The sequence below is a fragment of the Halichoeres trimaculatus genome, unplaced genomic scaffold (assembly GCF_033239565.1).
Source record: "Halichoeres trimaculatus isolate MK-OKI-2021-1 unplaced genomic scaffold, fHalTri1.1 fHalTri1_scaffold_23, whole genome shotgun sequence".
Taxonomy (NCBI): domain Eukaryota; kingdom Metazoa; phylum Chordata; class Actinopteri; order Labriformes; family Labridae; genus Halichoeres; species Halichoeres trimaculatus.
This window is the reverse complement of record NW_027437201.1, coordinates 4,380,001-4,405,312: the sequence shown is the minus strand read 5'-3', so window position 1 is coordinate 4,405,312 and position 25,312 is coordinate 4,380,001. Positions and strand designations below refer to the sequence as shown.

Genomic DNA, 25,312 nt, shown 5'->3' with positions numbered 1-25,312 from the left:
TTGAATAGGCCACAGGCTGGATTTGAACCCAGGCCTCCTGCTCAAGGGTGAACCTCATGGGGAGCAATCAAGAGGCAGAAAAATGAAGCCTATGTGGAAGTGCTAAAAGTTGCTGTTCATCAAGAAACGGCATGAGGCTGGCTGCAGAAAGACTGAAAACCACGTACACACCAAAGACTTGACCAGTGTTAAAAAAAACATATGTCCAGCCTGGTTCAAAAAATCAGCTAAGGTATGAAACGCTGATTTCTCTAGTGGTGCATACTGTTTTTGTGGGTCTAACCCAGTGGTTTACAAGTTATTAGCATGGTCTGATTGTCCATTCAGAGATACAGTTCTGCTCCTGTGACTGATGAGCATCCTACAGCTGTTAGAAAGGAAGCTCAAAGCCCAATCAACCAACCTAAACTGCTACACCATCTGTGCCCATATACCCCTCTTTAAAAGAATTTGCACTTCCTTCATTAGATAATGTGTTTTGAAGAGATCAAGGCTTAACATGTTGTGTTGTTAGACTTGAATCAGGACCTGGTTGACTCTGGCAGACACATCGTAGCTGTTAGCGGAGGCTAAAGGGTGAAGCTGAAGTGAGCCTTTAGCTTCTTGCATGGTCCATCAGGAGAAGAACGCTCTACTTCAGAAACCAGTGGGTGAATTCTTTATTTGGTTTAACTGAAACACTGGTTAGAGGAGCCAAAGTATTAGTTGTTGCTATCAAACAGTATTAAAGTAATTTTTCAGACAAACAAAGTACATTAAAGTCTGATATAATGACCTCATACAGTTAGTCTCTCAAACTTTCCTTCAAAGTGTATCAGCAGCTTTATCTGTGGGAGGATGGAAGTTGTTAAGATTTGATCTCACCGCAGTATATCCTGGATTAAGTAAATGAAAACCAAGTGGTCCAGCTTAAAATGCTTCTTTTATAGTTTATTTGTATTCTCCATCATCTCATTTTATGGCTCGTTTAGCCTTGTTTATGAAAAGTGGGAGATAATGAGGACAAACACATAATATAACACATAGTTTTATGGGCCATAGAGTCTGTTTATATGTTTCTGTTCAAAGACAAATTGGTTAAAACAACATCCAGATATGAAAAAAGGCCTCATTCAGTTGCCGCATATGGCCAACTTGACTCCAGGTCAAGATAAGCCCAGGACATGAGGACCATGCTTGGATGATATAGCGGCCCCCTCTCCTTTGAAATCCCTTCCAGACTCATTGAGATACTCCCCAATGTGAAACTCAAGCTAGCGGTTCTGAAGGATCCCGAGATTAGGGCGGACAAAGAGCGGCTTTGAGAGGTGAGCGGCCGGAGGGGATGTAATGAACTTCATGTGAAAAGCTTCCCTCTGCAGATGAGAGAGCTGCTCCGGAGAGGAGAGGAGAGGAGAGGAGAGGAGAGGAGAGGAGAGGAGAGGAGAGGAGAGGAGAGGAGAGGAGAGGAGGTTCGCCGGCGTCCTCTTTTATTGTTCTTGAGCGGATAAGGGCAGCGTTACAAACACCTCAGAGACTGGAGTGTGCTCTCTGCCTCTCTGGGATTTCATCAGTCATATCAAAGACGCATAGAGGGAAAAAAATGAAGGGTTTCTGTTAAGTCTGTGTTGGAAAACACTGAGACACTGAGCTCGGCCTCCAATAAACCTCATTCTAACACACTCCACTGAGCAAGGTAATGAGAGGTCTCAGCTAGGGAGATAAAAATATAAATCAATACATATTTAACCTCATCAGGCTTAAAGTGTCTCATCAGCATCATTTTACACCCTCAGGATTTTAAAAGAGGGGTCAACGCTTCCACTAACTCCTAGCATTGGTAATTGTAGCACTTACTCTAATCGAGCACTCGCTGCTATTTCAAGGGGGTCAGTAAGATCTCAAACACCTCCTTCAGACCATACACTTTCCAAAACGAGGCTGACAAACCACAAATTAAAAACCCTGTTATTTGGTTTAAAGGCTCACGGAGGCTCACCATAAACACTGCTGTTAGATCTGAGATTGAAACTTTTGCCTCTTTATGTGAAAGTTATCAGATGACTGGACATTTTATGAAACAGTCGAATAAATGCACAACCCATGTCTTGGAACAGTGACTTCCTTGATAGAAGAAGTCCCTGTAAACTATTCAGAATACATCCCCAATCCTCTGATAGACATCAAGTTAAAGTAAAGTGTGGTTATCTGGTGCGGTTCAGCAGGCGCTCTGTGTACAGCTGCCTCAGTCCGTGTGGCGCTGGTCGAAGGGATTGATTCCTGGTCCCTGCATGATTTGCTGCATGTCATTCCCCTCACCCATTCTGTCTCTCTGCACGTTTCCTGTCTCACTCAAAATGTGCTTTATAAATAGAGACTGAAAGTTCCCAAAATAAGCTAAAGAATAAACAGCCATCAGGTGTCCAGAACACTGTACCCAACATCTGACCTGGTGGGCAAAGGGAGAGAATTGTGCTTCCATTAGAGCACTTTCCTCTCTATCAGAGGATGTTTAATATGTTTTTTACTCATAAAAACAAGGTATTTACAGAGCTGTGGCGTGTGCAGGAAGAGGAAAATGAACAGGCCCCCAAGCCCCCTCTCCAATCTGACGTATCACACTTGAACAGTCTGGATTGCTAATAGAACCATCATTAACAAAAATCATTTTCTCGTTATAACAAATCAATTAATAATGTAATCTTCTTGATTTCAACCTACAAGAGCTGCCACCAACAGCTTCCAGCCACTGGTTGTTGCTGACCCACTTTACATAAGTTTCTTTACTCAACTAGGTTTGTTTAGGGGCTACAAGTTAGCAGATGAGAGGCTAACAAACTTCATTCTATCCGACTGCTTCAGCTAGGCTAAGGTAACATTAATGTAGGCTAACATTAACTTTGAAATGTATTGTTAAACATAATGACACGTTCATCAATTTATTAAACCAAAAATGTTATGTTATCACGAGAAAACAGCCTTTTTTATATCAAAACAACAAGATAAGTCTTTATCACGAGAAAAGGGCGCATGAAAAAATAAAAATCCATGGCCGCCCTCGGCTTCCATAATAACGTTGGCATCATGGTAATCATGGCTAAAATCAAAAAAGAAAAAAAGGTTTGTCTTACTTTCAAAACATTCCTGCATCAGATGAGATAACTGACTGTAATAAAACTGTTAAAGTTGTCCACTTTAATTTCAATTATGGTTGTACATTCATTGTGTTGTGGTGTTTGCAAATCATCTGACACCGACCAGCCACTGTACTTCTAGCTAGACCATAAACAGTTGAAAGTTGTGGCCATTTAGTGTAACTAATGATGCCAGTTGGTAAAACCAGTGTCTCCCATATGAATCTGATATTGTGCAAAAAAAAGTTTTACCATAAATACCACTAATTCCTGAACGTGATAATACGTATATATATATATATATATATATATATATATATATATATATATATATATATATATATATATATATATATTATTCAAGACTTGTCAAGCTTTTGTGGTTACACCATTTGACATATTAATGGGACTGATTGTTCAATTGGTCTAAAAAAAAGGTAGAAATGTTATAAATTGCCACAAGAGAAAATAAAAAATAAACAGTTTTATTATGTTTGTCATAAGCCACATTCAACTGAGAAGCCCATAAACATGAAAAAGAAAGAATGGGTAAGAAAAAATTGCTTGCCAATTTTCTTGACATGAAAATAATGTTTTATAACAAAAAACTTTTTCTCTTACCCCTTTGGCAGATTTTTTCACTTGTTACAAGAAATCCAGACCTCACTTTTATCTTTGAATCACTTGAATTAAGACATTTTCTGAACTGGTCAGGTGAATTTGATTCATATTAAGTCTAAAAAAAGACATTTTCACTGAAATAAGACAAAATCACATGATAAGAATTCTCTATTTTTTCTATTTTTATGTTTTTGCAGTATATACTTTGACATTGACATAAATGCAAACTACACACCTAAACAAACATCTGACATGTTTAACAGGTTTACAGCAGACTTTTGAGTTAGACATCATACCGTTCTGAACACTAAGGTTTCCTCATAAGATCTGCCAACAAAGGGCTGGCCAATCAGAGGGAACTGGGTTGTGCTGTGGGGAGCATTAAAGAGAGAGCAGCTAAAGCCAGTACAGAAGGGTTTTCTTAAACAACAGGGTGAGAAAATAGATTTTTTTTAATGTATGAATCATGTAAAACTACTTGTAGTAGCAGAGGGACAGGAAAATGTCTAAAGAAAAAAAAACAAAAACACTATACCCCCTCTTTAAAATGAGTTAAAGACTGTCCATGCTCCAGCTGGAGCACTGAGGTCAGTCTCTCCTTTGTTTTTTTGAGGTCAATAATGTTCCTTCAGGGGGCAAAGGAGGAAGATGATTGAGTTTGGATGAGTAAAAACAACAGTGAAGAAGTGGCTTTTTGTTTCCGAACCAACATGACAGTCTACATTTACTTTTCAAACCATGACAGCAGTTGTTCCCTTGAGCTGCGTAAGTGTTTCAAACCATGACGACAGTGATTCCACAGCCTAAACAAAGTCCTTTTTTTAAACTCAACCATGATCTTTCCCTAAGCAGAACTTAAGTTGTTTAAAAGTAGTTAAACTTATCTAAACCAGAGATTTTTACTGTGACAGATTTAAAGGGTTTGAATGCTCAGTCTGTTTTTGAACAAGACTAGTGTTTGACTTTTGGAAAGAGAAAAAGTAAAATGTTGAACAACTCATTTAGCGTTGAGCTAAATGCAGCTTGAAACTGTTGTTTGGAGAAATAATGAAAGCAGAGGCCTCAGATGGTTAGCCTCTATGTAGGAGGTAATGATTAGACCTTTGACACAATTATAGTGACACATAAATCAGAGGCACTGCAGCTGTACATACAGAAAAGACTCCCACACTCATTACTGACTAATCACATTTTCCTACAGAAAGTCAAGTGAAACTCATCGAGTCTGACCCGGGTCATAACTCAGCTCATGTTCTGAACCATCCAGTCCAAAACCCTTCCATCCACACAGGCAGAGGACCATAATAACAACGTCTTGGAGTTGCCGGTTTGTAACTTGGCAAACGCAGACGCTCCTCTTCCCTCAAGCTGCCGGGCAGACCGGCAGCTGCTTCGCATCTCGCTGCATCTCAGAGATGAAAAGTCACATATTTTCTCAGCACGCTGGCATGGCTAGACCACATTACAGCACTCTCTGAGGCATCCACAGCTCCACAAACTGTACTCTGACTTCTCTCTGTGGGAAGGAGCTTGATGCTTTGCAGCTCCGACCTCAGACTCTGGGAAAACTACTGTTCTGCAGATTTTAATGGTCTTACGGTGACTTTTAGAGTTGAATATCACAGATTTAAGAGCTTTGATTTTGAAAAAGCAAGGGATGAAAAAAAAGTTTGCTTCCAAGATGTTGTTTGTCAACTACTCCTATCACCAAAACTTCTCTCCTGGACATCTTCAGTGCAGACTTTGATTCATTTTTGAGCAGGAGTGTCTGAAGTTTAGCTCCTGCTCCTCTTGTAAAGGACAGAGTGTTCTAATGCGAGCACTGTAGTAGAAAATTGTTCTGGTGTGTGGACTTAACCACAGACTGTGAGTGCAGCTATTCATTTCAGAGGGGAAAAAACAAGGCTTCTAATTGAATACTCGGCTATATTGTGGAATCTGGTCCTGGCTTTAAGACACGAGCGAAGAAAGAAATAAAGCACCGAAAACAAAACAGACAAAACGGTACGGATGGAAAAACAGCATAAAACTTCTTACAAGGCACTTAATGGTTTCCATCTTATAACGCTGCGGTTAGTTTCCATAGCTTATTAATGCACAACTCTGGATCTCCATCCTTGGGGGGATGAGAGCGTAAAAGCCACACCTGCTCTGAATTCAGCGTCCTCACAGTATGGAGGTAATTAGCAGCAGAGTGAGGGTGTGTGGAGGGTTAACAGACACAGTTGAGTAACAGTGCAGGGAGAAGAATGTCCAGTCTAGACACCTTTCTCTCCTGTTAGTCAAAACTGAGGGCCTATCCAAGCCCCGTCTCTTCTTCTGAGGTGGATTCCAGGGTTGTTGGTTTAGTTTCTGTGTGCTCATGTCTGGCTAAGACCGAGCTGGACTCCAGCAGGGTGGGTGAGCCCGGGCCAGAGGAGTTCAGTCATCCGGAGTCTGAGCAGGCCGTTATTCCACTGATGAAATCTGCTGCATGGTTTTCTCACCTTCTAAGCCTCTAATCGAGGCTCTGGATGTGTTTCCTTTCCGCAGATGGAGCATATGCTCACAGTGACATCTGCAGGATTAGCACAGATTATGAAATCTTTAAAACAGAAACTGCACAGGGTCAATTTATCGTACACTTGGGGTGTGCTTTGTTGACGCTAGCATTGAACTCAATCATACAGGTTGTTATAACATCTGATTTCAGCTCTATATCTTGTTTGATAAAGAAAGAGACAGTGTATAGTGAGCAGGTTGTTAGACAGTGTGAAAAGCAGGGTATTGTCTCACCATGAAGGAATTCCTCTGCTACAACAACCTGTTTATTATCTTCCTTTTTACGTAAATGCTAACTTGAAATCTTAGAGGAGTTTAAGGAGTTTCCCAGTGATCTTAAAAATGTCTCCCCCCCTAGATATTTCCCTGATCATGATCCACACTTTAAAATGAGATTATTCCTTAATGCTACTTCGTAGCTTCCCGATCAGATCAGGCAGGACTGGATTGGTTTGCAGCACGTTGAAGTCTCTATGACAACACCAGCTAACAAAGTTTAGTAGAGGGAAGAGAGATTTGAGTTTTCTCTGCTTGAAAACGATTTCTGTGATTAATTTTGTAGTGGTGGTGGACACTGGAGCCTAACTGTCAGACAGAAAAAGGACAGAGGAGCAGAAGAAAGATAAACAGAAGAGAGATAGAGCACGAGCTAAGGGCTAAAACATGAGTTAAGGCAAAAAAAAATGGTTTGAAGCTAAAACACAAGCTAAAGGCTAATACACAGGCTTAACTGTGCTAATGTTCATTCCAACCCACAGTCAGCAGGTATTCTGCAGTGGTCTGTTCAAACTTGAGAGTCTATCAATAAAATGAAGAGTGAGGTTATGTCAGCTTTGCTTGGTAGATGACTGGCAGGACATAACCAGGATTCACCAACCTCACATGGTACGGACATGTCTCAGAGCACCAGACTGTGAGGAATGCTAAACATAGCCATCTACTACACTGCGGTACAAACTGGCAAAGTTTGTTGTTGTCACATTTCAAACGACAGTGCTACATAACTGTTGATAAACACCTTAGCTAGTTACATTGTATCTGGTGAAAAGTTGCTTTGAACAAAGAAAAGTGTTCTAATCTGATCTCCATTCATTTTTAAAACAAACACTCGCCTTGTTAAGAGTCATGTCTTCATGACAGTGTACATGAGACTCCAAGCCAAAAGGTGTCACTACACCCAATTCAAACAGATCGTCCTCACAGACTCTTAAAGGACATTCCCCAATCTGTGACATCATAAATTGAGCAGGTCTCATGTTGATCTCGCTGAATTCTCATTTGACCTTGTAAACAATCCCACATTTTTTGAAACTTTGAGCATTTCTAGTGCTGACCAACATTTAAACGGAACAGTTTTTTTTAGACATGAAAAAAATATATAAAACCTCTTAAAACAAATAATACTGCAAAAAGTAAATCAAGGTCAAAGTCTGCATGAGTCACCCAATGGACTTTTTCCACTGTTTTGATTCTGATAGAAGTTAGAAAAGAGCTAGTCATGATACTTTTCATCTTTTTCTCCATGTCCTGAAGGTAGGTGGCTGTTATGGTTATGAAGCATGTGTGAGATGTCAAAAGCTGCGTGTTGTCTTTTCTTCAGCCGTGGATGATCCATTAAAATGGAAAATTCACCATACTTAGTATGTTTTTTTGTCTCTTGGTTTTGTATATATCCAGATTTCCTGCATGTAAAGGTCCTTGAGTTTGACATCTCATGACCTTGGAGGACAGTTGTTGCATTTCACTGTCCATCTGTAAAAGAAAGGTGATAAATAACAGCATTTTATTCTGGAGATTTTTTTTTCCTTTTATATTTCTTTTCCTGCAGATGGATGATTTTTTGATGGTTGAATCTGTGATTTACACGTTTTCTTCCTCGTATATGCCTTAACCTATTTATTTCATTAAGTTGATTTTTCCTTTTTCTTCCAGAGGCATCTGCTCTATAACCATCTGACCCCTGTTGCTGCATTTGTTTGTACACGAATGTAAACACGTTGAATTATTTCGCTGCATCTGGAAGTTTCGTTTTTAACCCTCTTTGAGGAAGAATCTAGTTTTTAGGAGTGCGCATTAGGTGAGGAGTGAACTTTTTGCAGTGTTTGTGGTTGAAGAGATTATATCCTTGAGTTGGAGAGAAAACAGTCGCCTGGCTGAATGTGTGGCTGTCTGGTGGAGAGCAGGCGCTCCCACTGTTGGTTGCTCGTGGCTTCAAGTGGAGCAGCGGAGAGTCCCGCAGCAGAACCATTGGTGCGTAATGGTGCACGACTGGACGGCAGATGTTCCTACACCGGGACACTCTGTCTCCGCACACTTTATCTGAACTCCTCCGAGTTTTTTTCCCCGGCGTAGGCGTGCGTTAACTTGCTCTCCTGCCTTTTAAAAAGTTATCAGAGGAAGGAGAGACTTCGAAGGAGAGGAGAAGAAGAAGAAGGAGAAGAAGGGGGAGAAAAAAAGTGGGCTCTCTCTTCAAACCGTCCCGGTTTCTACCGGGGAGTTGTCGTCATCAGCACCCCAGTTGTCTCCCCCCTTTGCTCCCTAAATGGATGGGGCAGTCTTGGTCTCTGCAGTTCAGCACAGGCCAAAAGATTGGAAACAACTTGTGAATATCCGAGAGTTTGGCGTCTAAGAGGGAAAAGCTCAGAAATGCCCGGCTGCTTCGCTCGAGCTGAACTCTGAGGACTTCTCTCCTGCATTTGTGCTTTTTAGTCAGGAGGAAGGACTGTGCTCAGAGTTTGCAACAGAAAGGAAAAGTCAGCGCTGGAGTGGCAGCTTTCACACTACAGCCCTCGCTATGGATTGTATGTATTTATTGATGTGCTTTTCACTGAGTCACTTATTTCTGGATCATAGTTTCGCTGCAGAAACGCAAGGTGAGTTCTCCCATTTGACTGCTTTACTTTGCATTGTATAGAAATGCATCTTTAAAGTCTGATTGTAGGAAGTTATCACCAAAATAAGCACTCTTTATATTTGATAGAAATGTTATATAAGCCTGACAGCCTCACTGGTCTTAAGGAAGTCCATAGAGTGTGTTGGACTCTTTGATTCAGAGATGTTTCTCCATGGATAGAAGAGAATTTAGACATTTAAAGATAAATCTAATGTGACAGCATGTATTTTGAGTCCACTTTCAACTTCCACTGTAGACTTCCTCCACTGGAACTTGCCACAGCTCTGTGAATGTGACTCTCACTTGTCTGTCCCAGCAGAAAAACTCTCTGGAAAGTTAAGTGAATACGGTCTAATCGTGCCATTCAGCACAGACTCCCACGGCCGCTACATTTCTCACGTGGTCTCTGCTGGAAGTGGAAGTAAAAGTGATGCCGCCGCAGCCACCGCCGCTCCTGCTGATGCCGCTTCGAACTTTGGCAGAAGAAAAAGAAGAAGGGTGGCCCGCGGTGCCCCCGAGATGCCCTCGGTCACCCCCGCGTCGACTCAGCACTTGTTTTTTAATGTCACCGTTTTTGGGAAGGAACTGCACCTCCGACTGAGGGCCAACAGGAGGCTGGTGGCCCCTGGAGCGTACGTGGAGTGGCAGGAGGACTTTGTTGAGAAGGCAAAGGAGCGTATCCACGGGGACTGTGTTTTCACGGGGGATGTGAGTGACATGCCGGAGGCCTCGGTGGCAATCAGCAACTGTGATGGACTGGTAAGCCACTGCACGCTGACTTCCTTAGCTTAGTTTCAGACATATGTGTTGTGTTTTATGATTGACATATATTTATAAATATCCAGAAAGTCTTTGAGAGTTTCCACTTCACATACTTAAGGAGCAAAGCATGCACATGCACCCCACTGTTGCATAATGAATCCACGAAAGCAGGCACCTCTGGGTTTGATAGGAGCAGTAAGACAGAGCAAACATAGAGTATGTGTGCAGAAAAACCAAAACAATGAGCTGAAAGACGCTAAAAGGAGGGAACTGCTAAACAAGCATTTATTCTTTGAGGGTAATCGCCATAATTCACCTGTTTCCCATCAGAAATATCAGCTTTTACTGATCAAGAAGCCCATTGGATCAAGCCACAGCAACATGGCAGCATTTTCTGCTGTGTCATGGGACACAAAGTGTCTTTTAACATAATGAAATGTCACAGAGTGAAACCTTGCAATCACTGGTAACTGACTGAGATCCAGGCTTAAATATAAAGTGAACCAAACCCCAAACAACCTCTCCAACCTGCAGGATCTGACTCCTGAGTCCAGTGACTTTAGCACGGGATATCACCATGAACAGCTGTTCAAAACATCCATCTCACTGGCTCGGTGTCAGTAATGGTTTTCAAATCCTATCAAGGTAAAAAAAAAAAAAAGACTTCTCAATCCCAGCAGACGCCGCTCTGCATCCAAAGCATTGTGTCTCCTCCATGGCTGCTAATCTGTTTATCACTCTGCTTAAGGGCAGTCATTTGGCCGTGCTGTGATGGAGCAGACCGCTGGGAGGTGAGCTGAGCCACTAATGGATGTTTGCAGTCGAGCAAATTAGAGTGAATTTTGGAAACGTGCATGTGACATCTGAATTGGCAGGTTGACCAGAGCGAGGCTGCTCTTCAGTTTTTTTTCCGTGTCAGGTCTCTGAGCTGTTGTGACAGAAATAATGTGTGGTATGGGAGGGGAGATAACCTTTTGACCCGGGAGCTATTGAATACTTCAAATGGGACAGAAACACGGCCACTTATGACACCCTCTGACTTCAGTTTCTGATTCACACACTCAGCTGAATGAAAACTCTTCACTTTATGTTCCACACAGAGATTTTTTATCCTCTCTGCTTCCTCTCCTCTCTCCTATTGTTTCCCTGCTTTGGTAATAAACCTGTACTGGAGCTGGAAAGCTAAAAAACGACCTGAGTAGATATCTCAGAGTTGTTTCATTTATCTTAATGTAATAACAGTGAGTGGTCTGTGTGAACAATGCCATGCTGTGTCTAATCACAAGTAATTTCCTGTAGGACTTGTGTGTGTGTGTGTGTGTGTGTGTGTCCCTCTGTGACTGGAAGCTAGAAGTGACACAGTGGCCCCTTGCAGCACAGAGAGGCACAGTGCTGGATTCTCACAATATGTAAGGTTTGATTTGCTGGTTTTATAAGACTTGTGCAGAAAGGTAACACAACATTACAACCAATAATGGTTTTAAAATCTGATACTCTGCTTTGTCAGCCTTTGTTCTGTTAGATTTTTTAAATCTCCTGGATTAAAAAATAAATAAATAAAAAAAAATAATCCCCCAAAACTGTAGTTCCTCAAACAGCCACTAGAGGCCCTAGTGGGGATGAATTCCCATTTATCATGCTCATTTACCTTACTTTTGGCTTCACGTTACAAGCTGTAAACAGTAAATTGATTTGAGTGTTATTCAAGTTATGCTAACTATGGTATGCTAGCAGTTAAACCACCTATCCATGAGGCTAATAGCTCACTAGCATTCGAGTCCAACCTTGGGCCTCTTTCCCATGTCATCCCCCACTCTCACCCTGTTTCCTGCTTCAACTGCTGTCCTGTCTTTTCTAAATAGAACATTACTGCAAGAACTGTAGTTCCTCAAATGGCCACTAGAGGTCCTTGCAGGCATGAACTCTCATAGAGCACAGTTGTTCAAACTAATTTAGGCTTAATGTTACAAACACATCAACTTGACTTGTATTTAAGTTACGCTAGTTATATGGTGCAAGTATGCTTGCGGTTGCGTCGCACAGCCCCACAAAGCTTGTTTTTTGTTTCCTGTTCTGTCTCAAATTGATAGCAAGAACAGCCTGAAAACACAACTTCAAAAGAAGTTATGCTAGCTCGTATCCACTGAACCTCAGGTTTCTTATGAACCAAAGTTCTTGGTTCCTCTACTTAGCTTTCGTTCCTCTGCTAACTTCTGCCCCGCTAACTTTGCTGAGCTAGATTTGGCTAACTTATAACGTCTCATTCATTTCTACTGAAAAAAAGTTTTAAGTTTATATTTGTAAGGATTATAGACCATACTGTAATAATTTCTGAGAGACAGTTATGTTAAATCAGGGGTCTCAAACTCATGGCCCGTGGGCCAGATACAGCCCATGAAACCATTTAATATGGTCCACTGCGTTTATGGCCTGATCCACTATTGGGATAAAGAAAGAAGTATCTGAATGACCCTGAAGGCAGCATAAACACTGCATGGACCCAAGTGGAAAAGAAACAAGCATTTGTGACACTGCTAATGACTTCAAGACGTCATTTAAAGCAATGTGTCTTTTTCAGGGACCATAAGAAAGGTTGATTCCAGACACAGAGTGTTTCAGGAGAAGGGGGAGAATGACTATTTCTGTGGAGTTAAAGGGAATTACACCTGTCTCATATGCAAACAGAAAGTTGCCATTCTTAAATAGTTAGTATCATTCAACTAAACATGAAGCAGTCTGCAAAGTACCAGGGAGATGAGCAGACACAGCTAAAGAAAGTTCTGTCAACACAGCAAAATGTATTCCAGAGCAAGAAAGGAGGGAAATCAAAGAACAGGTACAGACTAAGTGATGTCCATCTTCAAGCCACACTGTGGGTTTAATACTGCCACCTCGCTCCTTCAAAGCAAATGTGGCCCAGATGTCTGAGAAGAAGCGCTCTCAGGTGTCTGGCAGCAGGCATTTGATGAGAAAAGCCATGCAAGACTGTAAAATAATTCATGTAGAGAAGGAGAATTTAACTTTTTTTTTCCAATTTTTTTGTGAAACACCTGAAGTGGCTCCCTTATGTAAAGTTTTCTCACAAGCAACATCTCTTTTATGAGCATTATCAACGTAGTTCACCTTCCATAATGATAAATGACCCAAATGCATCAGCTGTTTTGTTGTCAAAGCTCTCACAGTGCTCTCACTGTTTTAAAAAAAGTATTCCAGAGGTCTCAAGCTTCTGCTTACACCACTTCATGTTTTCTTTGTAAAATCCAATCACTGAGAAACCTCTGGTTCCAGAGTGTGCTGTGTGAGGATAACAGACCTTTATGCACTGAAATATCTGCCTCTGAAAATGGGTTTTGAACCAGAAGAAACTGCTATGGTTAGCTCCAGGGCACAGACATATCATTTTGCTCTGTGCTGAATTGATTTTTCAAATAAACCTCCCAATACACCAAGAATCTATGCAATATGAAAGAAAATGTATCATATATGTATAAGCAACCAGAGGTAATATGGTGTATGCAGCCAGCCAGAAAAAAATGTGTCTTAAATGAAGGTTGTATCCCTCATCCTTCTTGTTTCAGATCTATTTGTTTTGAAATAAATTCCCTCTGTGAGTGTTTCTCTGCTCAGATGCACAGACTAATGTAACTTTATGTCCAGAGACTCAATTTGCAGAGGAAGACGGGACAAGGAATACAAACATTCACCAGAGAAACTACAAAACCAAACTTTTACGACGCCTCGTCTTCATAGATGAGCTATAACTTCTGTTAACTGCTGCTTTTAAAACAGCAAACTGCTTTAATTCAGCTTTGCTGTACGTGTGGGAGCAAAGCCTTTTATAAGCCTCAGCGTGTAATGATATAAACACTCACTGAGCTTTATTGTGATGTGTGTGAAGTTATGCTCTTTAGTTTGCAGTCATACATACACTAAAGGAATACTGTCCCTGCGTTTCCTTGCATCAAAGCCAACATAAACATAGACCTGTCTGTGCATGCAGCGCAGTCTGGGAGGCATTTGAAGATGAACAGACAGCTCACAGGAAAATTATTTAGTCTAAAGTGTCTGCTTGATGTTTGGACATGGTGGAGATCATGTCTGATGAAAGGCAGAGTGAGAACATTAATCATGTACAGAGGTCACCACATGCAGGCCACATCTTTCACAGCCATTGTACAGATCATTATTTCATCTCCAGAAGTCTGTTAGATGTGCTACATTAACGGGAAGAGAACTCGTACAAAAGGGGCTTGATGCTAATCACAAATGGCAGGTTGTGTTTTGTATTTTTCATCACGCTACATGTCCCTAAAAAGAAAACACTCAGCAGAAAGTAACTGCAGTTTTTCACTTCTACATACCAGTTAATATACATCTATATGTAGGGATGGGTTCTGAATAAGGTACTTTTAAAGGTACCGACTGAATTCTGTCACAAGTACCAGGTACGGATTCACGTAAACCAAAAAGGTACCACATTAAGGTACCTCAATGCATCCTTGTGACTGTGAGGGACTGAAAGTGGTTGGCGATTTTCCATACTGGACATGAACACAGCATTGCAAGGTTATATATTGAAGAATAAATATATTAAATTGCATTTTTTCATATTTATATTTTTAAACAAATTGGTATTTTTTTTACCACATGAACACAAAAAAGTACTGAAAATTGGTACCATTGAGTACCAGCACCGATTGCCAGGTACCGGGTATCGGTACTGTCTCATTTCAAATATGAAAGGTATCCATTCCTTTCTATATGACAGTGTGCTTCAGTTTTATCTAATAGCGTCTGATACTTTGGCTATTGTACTTGTAGCCCCTGCTATGCTAAGTGTTATCAAACTTGCTTTCTTGCTAGCTTGTACCCTGCCATCGCTTTGTGCAGCATCTCTGGCTTTTGTTGCTTGGCTAGCTTACGTTTTTAATCTTCTGTTTTTAAGCCTCACGTCAGGTACATTTCGAGCAAGCTATCACATTTTTTTTCAGTTATGTCACCTCATTTCAACTGAAGTTCAAAGAAAAAGTTAGGGTTTTGCCTCTTTCATTTCTTGAGTTTATAACTTGATTTGCTTGGTGCTATCCTGCTAACTTTTATGCTAGCTTTGTCTCTAATTGGCTTCTGCTTTTCTACGTGCTATCTTGTTAGAAGAAAGGGTTTGCATGATTTTGTCTCACTGTGAAGGGGTTCCTCTGCTACAACAACCTGTTCTCGACACATTATCTCCCTTTTTACATGGCTGCTAACTTGAAAACTTTAAGAGGCTGTGAGGAGTTTCTAAGTGATCTTGAAAAAGTCTCCTTTCTAGATATATGCCTGATCATAATCCACAATTTAAAATGAGATTATTAGTGCTAATACAGGTTATTCCTTAATGCTACTTCTTAGCTTCCCCATTGGGTCGACAGTACCGGATTGATTTACGGCACGTCTAAGTCTCCATGATAACACCACACCGGCTGATGAAGTTTAAACGATTTCTGTGATTAATTTTGTAGTGATGGTGGACACTGGAGCCTAACTGTCAGACAGAAGAAGGACAGAAGAGTAGAAGAAAGATAAACAGGAGAGAGATAGAGCACAAGCTAAAGGCTAATACAGGAGCTAAACTGTTTGTGCTAATGCTGATTCCAACCCACAGTCAGCAGTTATTCTGCAGTGGTCTGTTTAAACTTGTGAGTCTATCAATAAAATGAAGAGTGAGGTTATGTTAGCTCTGATTGGTAGATGACTGGCAGGACATAACCAAGATATACTAACGTCTGACATTACAAACACATTTCACAGCACCGGGCTGTGAGTAGCACTAAACATAGCCAGCTACTAAACTACAGTACAAACTGACAAAGTTTGCTTGTTGTCACAGCTCAAACAACAGTGCTACATAACTGTTGATAGATACCTTACCTCACTGCGTTGTAGCCAGTAAAAAAAGTTGTCTTGAAGAAGACTTTAAGAGAAGAGCTGATCTCCAGTTATTCCTAAAACAAGCACGGGACTCGATAGGAGTCACCTCTTCACGACAGTGTGTGTGCAACTCTGGGCCAAAAGGTGGTGCTGCAGTCCAGTTAATACAGTTCTCACAGTCCCTTAAGGAATAAGCACAAACAAGATGTCACCCAGCTTCTTTCCATCTTCTTTGCTGTGCTAGTGTTTTCTGTTCCAGCTGTTTGTTGTTATATTGAGGCTCAGATGTTATGCAGATGACTGTCTTGTTTTTATTAAAAAATACCAAGTTACTGAGTAAAAAAGTGCACTTTAATTTTAAACCATTACTTTTTCAGTCGTTTCATTTCTTAACGACTGAATTTCCTTTCATGATGACTGTGTTCTCTGCTCTGTGGACGCTCCCACAGAGATCCCCGACAGCAAAGCATGACATCACCAGAAACAGATTACGTTAACCGAGTCTCCTGCCATGTGCCTGGAGGCGCCAGATTTATGGCATTCCAAGCTCATGACAGATGAGGCGTGCATACAGTAAAGCTGCGTATTAATCTGATATCTCTTGGATGTATTGGGTCACACAGCTCCTCCAGACTGCCAGCTGTGGTTGCAGGCCCAGTTTGTGTTTGTCCTGTCTGGGATATCTTCCTCTCCTCTTGGATGTCAACAGCTGTGCGCTCCAGACGAGCATGACCTATTGTTGTAGAGATACGAGTGATGGCTATGATTACACCACTGCTGCTCATGTGATGGGAATTAGCGCTGAGGAGGGCTGATTGAATTACATGTGTGATGGGAACAGCCTGGGAAGCGCTATTTCTGTGTGAATCAGCCGAGAGACACCCAGCGACAGTCAGCAGTCTGCCTGCTTTTCAGGGGGATGGGGGTGCACTTTTCCATTTGTTGGAGATGGAAAATGCTTGCATAGATTATTCTATTCATAAAAGTTTGAAGGGGATCTTGTAGGGGGCTGGTCCTGATCCAGGATTCCAGGACTCTGCTGGCATGGAGATAAAGTCACTAAATTAAGAGCTCCATCACTGGAAGCTGGACGACTCAGCTATTTTGACTGTGACTAATCGTTGTTTGCTGACACTTTGGCATGTCTGTCCAAACATTTAAACACACACAAGGTTGCATACCTGCACACACAGACATGCACACACACACAAACACATTAGTGGAGGCTCCTGCTGTGGCAACCAATGAATGAATTTGTGAAACCATAGACGCACCAACTGTGACCATGAATATGTCTGAGATTAGATTCTGAACTACAACTTCTTCTGCATCTTAAACAGCAGTTTCTGTTTCATCTGCTACCAATGTTATGTGTATACTAGTAAAAAACACTTTTTACACTTACTGTTCGTTTTTCATCTGCTGCCTCCTCTGTTTCCACGTTATTTCCTCTTGTGTGGATTTTCTCTTTACAAACTTTTGCCTTATTTGTCTTTAAGAAATCTAAGTCTGAAAATCACATTCACCTGACACGCATGAAAAAATGTCTTATTTCGAGATATTCAAAGACAAAAATGATGCCTGAATTGGTTGTAAAGCATTAACAAAATCTGCCCATCAAGAAAGAAGTTCTTGCATCATTAGTCAGGAAACTGGACATGAACTTTTTTCTGATCCTGTAGGCAGATTTTTTTAAATTATTATTATTTACTAGATTTTTTCTCTGATAAAATAGTGAAATAAGAGTTTTTCCTGGACTGGGGAGACAACTTTTTCATCCCTCGCAATTTCATCAACTGTTTCTTTTTCCATGTTTGTCATTTAAGTTCTAATCTTTTTGTTATTGTCTCCTCCTTCCTATTTTCTTTTTTCAACTTTTTTTTTCTTATTTATTCAATCTGGTCTCCTTTTTTTTTGTCTTTTTCTGTTTGATTTCTCCGTCCTCAATATTCTCTTTTTCTTTTTCTCTTCGCCTTATTCTGTCTTATCTCTGTCTTCTTATTGGTTGTTATTAGGGATGGACCAATTATTGACTGGGCCGATTTTTAGGGCTGATATTTGGCATTTTGGGGCATATCGGCATGAATTCTAAGGCCAATAATGCTAATGTCAATGGACAATCCCACTGACGGGCTAACACAAATAGCATCATGACCATCTAACTGTCTATGAGCTTATTTTTCCTTCTACAGACACAGAAATCACTCCTCTTATCAATAACCACAGGGTTACATTTTTCTGCCTCTTAAAAAAATGATAAAAATGTTTTAATCTACAGACATTCAGGAGCTGTGTGTTGATGCTTCTCTGCACAGTTTCTCCCTGTCTACAATATGGAAGCCCTAGATGGTCAAAACATTTAAAACCAGTCATATAAAACCAAACAGAAAATTAATTCATCTGCATTACATGCCTGTAAAAGGCAGCACAAACTCTATTTTGTCCAGTTTTATTGCAGTTGCATAGGAATTTTGAAAAACTTTATTTACTGTAGAAAACTTTAGCTATTTATTTCCTAAGTTTTCATTTAACTTTGTGAAACATGCTGTTAATACTGGGAGCTGTTTAATAAACACATGCCTGAAGGCATTTGAATGCAGTTAAGTGTTGGAGTTTGTATTGTTCAAAATTTTTATGCCACTATTTTTCTACTTCGACTGCAAATGAATAACCTTGCAGAGCAGACGGACCTGCCTGATTCCGTTTCTGAACTCCTGCAGGTCCATCTTGCCAGGCTGCATTGACCAATGAATTCACTCTGCTAAATTCTGACTGGCCCAATCAGGGAAGAGAGGCGGGAGCTGTGGGAGCAGACGTGACGTCAGCAGACTTTCCTATTTGTCAGCGTTCCTTTGATTCTTGAGTTAAATTTATAAAAACGGAAGCTGTCGTCTAACGCCTTTTTCACAGCTGTTCCTCGTGATCCAGTAGTTGTTCATCTATTGTTTCTTAGAAGCATCGGCTCACATAAGCTACGTCATACCGTGGCTTGATGTGGATTGGTCCGTGGTGAGTGTGTTGATCAGAACGGTCGTTCAATCACCAGCTGCAGATTTTTTTAAAGTCCCGCCTCTGAAAACAAATCGGAAGAGCTGCTACCCAGATGGACTTGTGAAATAATTCCGTGGCGGATACATGAAACTGTCCGTCTGGCGTGTCAGGTTAGCAAATGAATATCGGCTTCAAATACTGGCTATCAGCCTCCTTACCTACCAATAATCAGTATTGGTATGCTCCAAAAAATCCATGTCGATCTATCTCTAGAAGGGATGGGTACCTTTCACATTTAAAACAATATGGTACCAATGCCCAGTACCTGGCAATCGGTACTGGTACTCAACGGTACCAAGTTTCGGTACTTTTTTGTGTTTATGTGGTAAAAAAAATATATATATTTTTTAATAATGAAATATAAAAAAAAATTCAATTAAACAAATTTATTCTTCAATATATAACCTTGCAATGCTGTGTACATGTCCAGCATGGAAAATCACCTACTCTTCCACTCCCTCACAGTCACAAGGATGCATTTAGGTACCTTAACATGGTACCTTTTGGTTTTACATGAATTGGTACTCGGTACTTTTGACAGAATACGGTTGGTACCTATTAAGTACCTAATTTGGTACCCATCCCTTATCTCTAGTTGTTATTTCTCATTTTCCCTTTTTATCCACTACGTATTATTCGACAGATCTTATATTTCCGCTTTTTCTTTCGCCTACTTTTCCTCTACATTGTCATCTACTTCTGTTTCATTTTATCATCTTCCAGTTTTTCATCATCATCTCCTTCATTAGCAGGAGTGAATGTGTCCTTTTTCTGTTACCTGAACTTTTTTTTGTACATTTTCCTCTCTGTTATAATTACATGGACAGAACAATTCAATCTGCTGCTTTTGATGCTGCTTTATACTGAAAATGTCAGTGGTCACAGGGTCACAGTGTGGGATACTTAACCTTTAAAATGGACTTATTTCATACACGACATAACCTTTGAGTTCTATGAGCTGCTCCTGCTGATAGGTGATTGTAATATCTCTCCTTTTACATTAATTAAGCACAGGTGATTATAAATCTAATGCTCTCTTCATAACCCTCGTCCTTATCACCAGCCGTGCTCACCTGGTACCATGAGGTGTAATAATATAATAAAGAGGAATCAGGTAGTGATCCTCCTGCTACCACAAGCTGTCTTAAAAATTATTCCAATACTCAGCTGTGATTTACTCCACAGTTTATTGATCTATCTGGTGTTTACCATGCCAATCCAGCACCCCCAACATGTCCGCCACCGCCAATAATTTACAAACTCATGTCTAACCTTGTCGTGTTGAGAGTGATGTTTTTTTTCAGGATCGATTGTCATTGATTTTATGTGAACATGACAGCCAGCAGATTACCTCTTTGAGTCTTGCTCTCTCTCTGTGGATCAACAAAGAACGTGCCTGAAAGCATGTGCTTTGTTTTTTTATTAACGGCAGGTTAATCCTCTGGAACGACGCCTGGACTTTGATTTTCTCGCATGTTGCTGCTCAGACATCTGTAGCCTGTAGCAGCTGCAGTGTTTTCGAATCTTACCAACAATAAATCCAGCGGTGTTGGATTAGTCTGTTAAACACATGGATGTAGCCACAGTGACATCACACATTGTTCTCTAAAGATGGCTGTTACCACAAAAAGAAAAGCTGACGTAACGTGACTGAAGAGTAAATTGTTCCACTTGAGTAAAAGTTAACACAACACCTTTCCAGATTGGCTTAACAAAAAACTTTGCATCTTCTTTTTTGTTGTTAATTTCATTTTGCATGTAGCAGACAGTTTTACATCAGGTCACAGCCTGCAGACAGTCCAGATTACAGAACAGTGATTTCTGATGAAAACCAGGTTTTAGCTCGCAGCTTGCCGTGTGGTTTCAGTTTTGTCAAAGGATTGTGTCTTGATGACTTATTGACCTGGTTAAGTCGAGCTTGTGAATTTATTTTCTGTTAGTTCAGCACAAGCATGTGTGTTCACGTGATCAATAAGCTGTAGAAGACTGTCAATTAACAGATCTAGACCTGCCAAGGTTGTTTTATTCATGGCGCTGTGAGGGTGATTCATTAACCAAGAGGGTCTGGTGTACAATGTGCAAGTGGTACACCATTGTAGTTGTTGTTGTTGTTGTATTTGTATACAGCATAGCATTGTTAACAATGAGTGAGGCTGTTCTCTAAATGGAAATGCTCCCACACCATACTTCAGTTCACTCTCTTCATTTTTCATTGGGGTTGGGATTAGGGATTGGTACTGAATCAGGTACTTTTATAGGTACTGACCGAATTCTGTCAAAAGTAGAACACCGTTTCACGTATACCAAAAAGGTACCCTGTTTAGGTACTTAAATGCATTCTTGCGACTGTTAGGGAGTGGAGGAGATAGGCAATTTTCCATGCTGGACATGAACACAGTATTGCAAGGTTATATATTGAATAATAAATATGTTGAATTTTTTATTAATATTTTATCATTTAACAATTTTTTATTTTTTACCACATTAACACAAAAAAGTTCCGAAAATTGGTACCGTTGAGTACCAGTACCGACTGCCAATACTGATTACTGTTTCAGATGTGAAAGGTACCCATCCATGGTTGGGATGATACATTGCACTGCTCGAGTACTCCAGTTTGCCAACCCCCCCACCCCGGGTGGGTAAGACATCTCATTGCTTTTGTAAAATCTACTCACAGTATCATGGTGATAGAAAGTGCTATGTGGTGCAGAGTAGGATGTGTTTAGTCTCTTCATCTATTGATCAGACAAATTCTTGACAATCCATAAATCAATCATTAATTTCTTTTGTTCTTATCACTATTATCAATATAGACTAACTTATATGTACTTACCTGTTCATAACCCACAATGTGAAATAAGATTGGTTCTCTGCTCTTACCATCTGTGGTTGGGTCCATCCACCGCTAACAGCAACAACACTACGCCAGCCATCAAAGTTTAGTAGTGAGATCCCAGCATGATCTGTCCTTTTCTCGAAATAATAAAAAAAATCTCAGATTTATTCTGTCAAAATAGCGGACACTGGAGCTCGGCTGGCATAGAGAAAAGTTACCTCATCACTTTGCACCCACAAAAGTTGTCTTGATCAAAGAAAAGTTGTGTTGAGAATCAGATCTATTGGAGTCTTGATCCAAAAAAACAACAGTCAAGCTTGGAATACGCCAGCTGCGCCTCTGGTCCAGCTTCGCTTAGTTGTGTGTTGACTGAGTACAACCCTTCACACCGGCTCCGTGTTAGGCCCAGCTCCTTGCAGGACCATCAGACAGCTGAAGATGAAGGGGTTTCTACACTACTTGTTTGATTGAGAAGCCTCTCATCATTCATGTTGGGCTGTAAAACCTCCAACCTGTTGACTCCTAGCCTGGTTTCGCTCTTTATGTCAGTTTGTTGTTATAGTCAAGCCTACGATTTGCTTTATTCGTGGTTTGTTTTATTTTGAAAAGTCATTTTTGGGTAGTTTTCTGTCCTGCTCAATCTGCCCTTAGATCAATTATTGTTTCACAGCCAGTAAAACAGGATTGTTGCACATCTGCTGCAACCTGCCGGAGCAGGGATGGGGTTGGCCTGAAACAGAGTGGATCTAGTGTGAGTTGACACATTGTGTAGAGCCTATACAAACATAACTAACAAATCAATTAACACATACTTCCAGCAGAGGAGGGAATTCATAACCTCCCAGCTCATCTTTTCTGACTCTCTGTGTTTATTCTGAACCTGAACAGAGGAAAGGTCACCCTGAATTACATACAGTAAATATCCGCCTCCGGGGTTGCTCTTACCAACATGTGGAATTTGGTGCAATGGTGAGCTCAAGCGTTCACTGTATTTGACTTTTTTTTTAAGCACCCACCCACTCCTTTTGGCTTCTGTGGACTTTTATGTGAAGAGGAAAGAAATCTTGGATGAACCACACTCATATATGAACTGTACTTGAAAGAAATCACAAGTCACAACCTCACAACAACAACAAGAAAAAACCCTACCATCTCTCTTTCCTGGCAGCATGGTGTGAAATCTGTCAAATGACAACCTGAGCTACATTAAGATCTGTTACTCCTACATGGAAATTAGAAACCTTTCCAAAAATCATGTTGTCATGTGTTGTGTGAGAGTGTCACTCTCCATCTGAGGCCCTGAAAAACTGAAAATAACAAACCTCTTCTGGGAGTGATGTGTCCTGTTGGCTTCAGAGAGGTGACTCACTCCAGCTGTCACCTCATGTTCAAGGTCCAGGCAAGAAAATACCAAAAACTGCTGTAACAGTGTTTTTTTTTTTGTCTTGTCATTTCTGAGAGTGTGAGAGGAGATTCAACCAACTTTTGAGTCCTCTCACTGTTGATGATTCGCCTGTCTCTCCTCCCATTGTGAGAAAAGTGAAGTCAAAATGTTGTGATGGGCACTGATGTAATACGAGAGGGACTACTTTCTCTAAAGCACATATCTAACTTTACCATGAAGTATCAGAGACCCCTCAGTCCACAGCAGATTGTCGCTTTGATTTGATGCTAACAGCTGTAGTTGCTGAAAGTTCAATGGTCCTTGTGTGAGTGTTTGTAATGTTTTCAGGCTTTTTATTCCTATGTTCTAGTGGATAGAGCAGGAAACAGAGTGAAAGTGGGGATTGACTCGTCGGAAAGAAGCCCCAGGTTGGATTCGAACCATAGACTGTATAAAATATAGACATAGTCTAAACTTACTGGAAAACCCCATCAAAAAAGTTGAACTGTGCATGTCTACCACTCATAAACAGCAGTAAACCTGGCGAGTGGTAACGGTGTGACTGAGAGAAGATCAAGAAAAGGGTTTTCAGTGGGAGAAATGGATATTTTATCACAAGAATACACAACCCCCTGTTATCAGTGAGTCAATCAGGTAAACAAAGAGAAAGAGAAAGTTTGGCTATTTTGAACAGAGTAAATGTGATGTTTTCCTTTATAACAGCCGAACAGGTGCTGTAATCCTGCCGTTAGTGCAGTGTGGCATACCTCTGTTAAACTTAACGCTCTTTTGGCTGGTAACCTGGCTCATGCATACCGCTCATCAACATTTTTTTCACTGTTAGTACAAACAGTCCGGTCCCCGCTAATGGCTTGTCATGCAAATGGGCCCAGATGTTGTTCCTTGATTTCAGACCTGAACCCCCTTCTTGAGGACTTGCCTCATGGAGCCAAACTGGCGCCCCCTTGTGAAACTTGGTAGTACTCATCTCTTGTTTTGAGGTGTTTCTTGTAGTCCATTGATGATTGCCATGCCATTTCTGGAAAACAGAGCAAAGACGAGAGGCTGTCCTTTAGCTTTCTCGCTAACAGCTACATTATGCCATTTGTCAGTCAAGACAGCCAAACCTTTTATTTGGCAAATTTGTACGTTTTGTTTTCAAGTGGACACTCTTGGAACTGCAGTTATTCATTATTTTGCGTTTTTCAAGACCAGAGGTTGGTCTCTGGTTTTGCTTTGAATGCTACCTGCTCAAAGCTAGCTGTGCTAGTGTTTGATCAATGGAGCTAGTTACACAGGGGTCATGAAAAAACACTTTTTGGGTGAAAGTATTTAAAGTGCATTTTGTTTTACAGATGTTAAAGTTTAGCTATGAGAGTTTCTGCTAGATAACTTTTAAACTGTTTGAAATGAAGAAAAACACGAAGACAGAAAGGCTGGTGGAGATGTGGCGCCATAATCTGGACATTTACTGACAACCTAAAACTGGCAAAACAGAAAAGCTATAATCCTTTTTGAAGAGATTAACTATCATCTGTGTCAGACTGATTTCAGGTTAGAGGTAACTTTTCAGAAAGTCTTTTCAGAAGGTTAAAAATAGGAATCGTTTCCAATGGCCTGCAGCCATTCCAAACAGACCTCAAGGCTGTTTTTTTGGATATCCACTAAGTTTTTGTCCCCTCTTGACTCCTGACAGCAAACTGCCACCTTTCCCCCGCCCTGAATTCCCCATGCAGTGTGCACATGTTTACATTTGCTTCCTCTCTAGGCCCTTCCAGATGCTGCTCTGTCTCTCCCTCTTTCTCACACAGAGCCGGCTTCACTTTCCAGCCCCTCCGCTGAAATAAGAGACCACAGAGGAAGTATTCGAGCATGTCTTACTTGGCATTTCCTGGTCGGAGGTTGGACGGATTCTTTCACTCCTCTTTGCGCTCGCTGTCACAAGTCAGGCCTTCACTTCACAGAGTTTGTGTTGTGGCCCTGGGTGTCTGCAGCGGGAGGATTTTTCTGTATATAGTTTCAAAGAAGTCTCAGCTGCTCTGTTTTTGGAATCGCCTTGCAGCTGTAAATAAAAACCCAATATGGTGTTGAATGTGCCTTCCCTTGAGTGAAATGATGTGTGAGTGGGTAAGATTATCTGAATAAGGAAACAGGATATAAAAATGACTTTCACTCTCAGAGTTTTCTGAACAGATTAG

The 25,312-nt window shown here is 40.8% G+C and overlaps 1 protein-coding gene across 3 annotated transcripts in view; it reads left to right on the top strand.

Moving 5' to 3' along the window:
* The first annotated feature begins 8,512 nt into the window (after nucleotides 1-8,512).
* The window catches only part of adamts14 (ADAM metallopeptidase with thrombospondin type 1 motif, 14), an 87,191-nt gene continuing 70,391 nt past the window's right edge, over nucleotides 8,513-25,312 (top strand). For 2 of the 3 annotated variants that reach the window (XM_074663864.1, XM_074663862.1), the window contains exons 1-2: nucleotides 8,513-9,148; nucleotides 9,485-9,927. In XM_074663864.1, coding sequence (XP_074519965.1) covers nucleotides 9,070-9,148; nucleotides 9,485-9,927 — 522 coding nt within the window. In that variant the 5' untranslated portion in view covers nucleotides 8,513-9,069. The remainder of the gene's footprint in view (nucleotides 9,149-9,484; nucleotides 9,928-25,312) is intronic. The other variant, XM_074663863.1, reaches the window with a different exon arrangement.